Below are 3915 nucleotides of genomic sequence, written 5' to 3' on the forward strand. Positions count from 1 at the left end.
AGGTGTTTCTGCACAATCGATTGGTCAGCATCAACCTAATTGAGAGTAGGAAACCAGCCGTTCCAGTTAGATCATCTATACAATCGACCAACCATCGCCAGACAACCAGACCATCGGGAAACTCCACTGTTAGGGGACACAGCTTCCACAGTCCTCATGAGTCTGGATCCATCAGGTGCTCGTTCTGCCAACAGAATCACGTTCTAAGACGGTGCCCGGACTTCCTTGCCAAGGATTGTTTCGCGCGAAAGGTTATAGTGGACCGCTCGAAGGCATGCATCAATTGCCTTAGTGCTTCCCATTCTCTCAGTCAATGCAACAGCAACCGAAACTGCTCGCAATGTGGTCAACGGCACCACACTTTGTTACATTTCCTGAATGCTCAACAAAGTCCTTCATTGACTCCTGAAGTATCCCGACAGCATACTTCAGACGCTGGTCGGAGCGCAGACGCGGTACAAAATGCACCATCAACGCAACTCTTCAGCGCAGTTGCCTCCCATCTGAACTTAACGACCCTTCTTGCTACTGCACTGGTTCGGATCGTAAATAACTCCACTGGGCAGTCAGCTTTAGTTCGAGCTCTCATCGAACATGGCTCGGAAGGCACCCTCATCACGGAAAACATCGTTCAAGCGCTTAGACTCAAACGGCATCCTGATCACGGGAAAAGGTAATACGTCGCATAATAAGTGCAGGCACAGCACCGACTTCACCATAATCTCATGTTCAGGATCGGATTTTAATACCTATGTATCGTCAGCCTTCTTCCTTCGGTCACTAACAGGTCATTTACCAAAACAAAATGTAAACATTAAGTCCTGTAAACATCTCCAAGGGTTATCCTTTGCAGATCCTAATTTCATCAAGTCGGGTCGCATTCACCTACTTATCGGTGTCGACATTATCCCGCAATTAATGCTTCCGGACGTACGCAAAGAGACGGTTGCAGAACCAATTGCACAAAACACACAGCTGGGATGGATAGTTTTTGGACCAGCTAAAGCATCCCAGACGACATCAATCTCCATTCGTTGTAATTTGGCAAGCCTAAACAACATGGTACAGAGGTTTTTCGAATTGGATTAGGTATCCACAACAAGACAACTTAACGCAGAGGAAAGATGGTGTGAAGACCATTTTCAACAAACTCATATCCGTCGGCGGAATGGGAAATATCTGGTTCGTTTGCCTTTAAAAACGTTGTTTGACCCCACACAGGTGATCGGCCGGTCAAGGCAAATCGCATTAAACCGTTTCCACGCCCTGGAAAGGAAACTTAATCATCGGCCAGATTTCAGTCAACAGTATGTCAGCACTATTCAAGAGTACTTTGATCTCAAGCAGATAAAAAAGGTAAAAGGTAGTGAGAAGAACACACTAGGATCAACGCTCAAAGGCAACTCTCAATCTCTGCGTGCACCGTTCCACATCATGCTGTGATCAAAGACGACAGTTTAACTACAAAGATGCGCGTCGTATACGACGCTTCGTGCAAAACGACTAACGGGAGGTCTTTGAATGATATTCTATGCACGGGTCCCGCCCTACAAAACGATCTTGGAGGAGTTATACTCAACTGGCGTCTCCATCGGTATGTCTTCGTGGCCGATATAACGAAAATGTATCGCTGCATAAATATGCATAAAGAAGATGCCCAGTATCAGCGAATTTTCTGACGCGATGAAAAGGGACTCATCAAGGAATATTTTTTGACTACAGTAATATTTGGCACTGCCTCGGCACCCTTCACGGCGACTGGAGTCATACATCAGATTGCGTTCGACGAGCGCGAACGCTATCCTCTGGCCGAGCATGTCCTTAAAAAGGAAACCTATGTGGACGATGTTCAAACAGGACACGAGACCATCGACGGAGCTCTAAAAATTCGCAATGATGTCATCGCAGCTCTGCAATCAGCAGGCAAGGAGCTCAAGAAGTGGGCATCCAACCATCCAGATATCTTAGAAAGCATCCCAACTACAGATCTCTCTAACAGTAGCATTTTTGAGATAGACAATAAGGACTCCATTAAAACTTTAGGGTTGTATTGGCATCCAAACAAAGATGGTTTTGGTTTTAATCTTAAGTTTTCTCTCAATCCTATATTCACCAAACGTTCTATACTATCCACAGTAGCACGCTTATTCGATCCGTTGGGATACCTGGCACCAGTAATCATCGCTGCGAAAATCCTGTTGAAGGATGTTTGGAGTTTTTATATCGAGCGCAGGGATGAGCCCCCCGCATCATTAGATTGGGACGACCCATTGCCAGATCAACTCGCCGAGCGGTGGCGAAAGTTCATTCAAGAGCTCCCCGACATTGAAGAGATCCACATCCCTCGGTGGTTAGGCTTCGACTTAAGGCATGTCTTGACGTTGCAACTACACATGTTTTGTGATGGATCATCCATGGCGTATGCAGCATGCGCTTATCTTCGAGCTAGTTGTACGGATGGTTCCATGCAGATTAACTTATTAGCCGCCCGCAGTCGAGTCACACCTGTTAAGCCGCTAAAAATTCCGAGAGTTGAGTTATCCGGAGCCCTGCTGTGTACACAATTAGCCGATTGGATTGTCAATCAACTTCAAGCATCACATCACACCATATCCGTACACTACTGGTCGGATGCAATGATATTGCTGTATTGGCGTTGGAAGACATTTGTGTCGAATAGAATTGGAGCAATCCTGGAGGCAAGCTCGCCATCGCAGTGGAGACATGTTCTTACGCAAGAAAACCCAGCAGATTGTGCTGCACGCGGACTCACCCCTTCCCAGCTGAAACACCACACGCTTTGGTGGCACGGACCACATTGGCTGCAGCTTTCAGAGGAGTATTGGCCAGTCAATCAGTCCCCAAAATCAGAATTTATTTCAGAAGAGCAATCCTTAAAGCACATCGGAGCCCACATTTGTATTGAAGTGCAACGATTAAACGAATCATATTCCTCCTATAATAAACTCTTACTCGTTACAGCCTACGTCAAACGATTCATTTATAATACTCGTCACAAAAAAGCGGATAGACTCACCGGCCCTATTCAGGTATCTGAATTTCAACAGGCTTTGTTCGCACTGGTGCGGATGGTTCAACAAGAAGTCTATTCGGAAGAATTATCAAGACTACGATCCAACAAATTTCTATCCAAACACAACAAACTCAGTCAGCTATCACCGTTTCTCGACGATGAGGGGCTCATGAGAGTTAAAGGCAGACTTAAGAATGCTTTGCAGCTCTCCATGTCTCAAAATAATCCTTCCAAAGGCCCACCACCTGACGATTTTGGTTATAAGGAACGCTTATCACAACACCTTACATGGCGGTGTGCAACTAACTTTATATACAATTCATCAAGTTTTCTGGATCGTCAACGGTAAACAAGCAGTAAAAAGGATTCTGCGACAGTGCGTAACCTGTTTCAAACACCGGCCGTCACCATCAAGCCAACTGATGGAAGATTTACCAGCGCACCGTGACATTCCGCCCAAATGTGCGTTCGAAGCAACTGAAGTTGATTACACTGGTGCGATTGAGATAAAGTCATCCAGATTCAGAGGTCACACTTGCTATAAAGCATAAATTGCAGTTTTCATTTGCTTAGCGAGCAAAGCGATTCATTTGGAAGCAGTCACGGGAATGTCGGCACAGCATTTTCTGTGTGCGCTGCAGCGCTTTATCGGACGTAGGGGTTTTTGTCAACATTTATACAGCGACTGTGGAACCAACTTTATCTCATCCGACAAGTCTCTAAAGCTGTGGACCAATGAATTCTATAAAGGAATTGAAGAGACAGTAGTTCCTGAACTTACTCGTCGAAACATTCAGTGGCATTTCAATCCTCCACATAGTCTAAACTTTGGAGGACTCTGGGAATCCAACGTAAAAGCTGGTAAAACCCATCTTTATTGA

General features: G+C 45.5%; 1 protein-coding gene across 1 annotated transcript; it reads left to right on the plus strand.

The window, feature by feature from the left end:
* The first annotated feature begins 1521 nt into the window (after positions 1-1521).
* LOC122818075 (uncharacterized) lies at positions 1522-3383 on the plus strand. Its single transcript, XM_044091544.2, has 3 exons — positions 1522-1594; positions 1723-2919; positions 2983-3383. Exons 1-3 carry the CDS (start codon positions 1522-1524, stop codon positions 3381-3383), a joined length of 1671 nt encoding a protein of 556 aa, XP_043947479.1.
* Positions 3384-3915: the final 532 nt, after the last annotated feature.

This window comes from Drosophila biarmipes, unplaced genomic scaffold, assembly GCF_025231255.1.
Source record: "Drosophila biarmipes strain raj3 unplaced genomic scaffold, RU_DBia_V1.1 ptg000004l, whole genome shotgun sequence".
In the NCBI taxonomy this organism is placed as follows: domain Eukaryota; kingdom Metazoa; phylum Arthropoda; class Insecta; order Diptera; family Drosophilidae; genus Drosophila; species Drosophila biarmipes.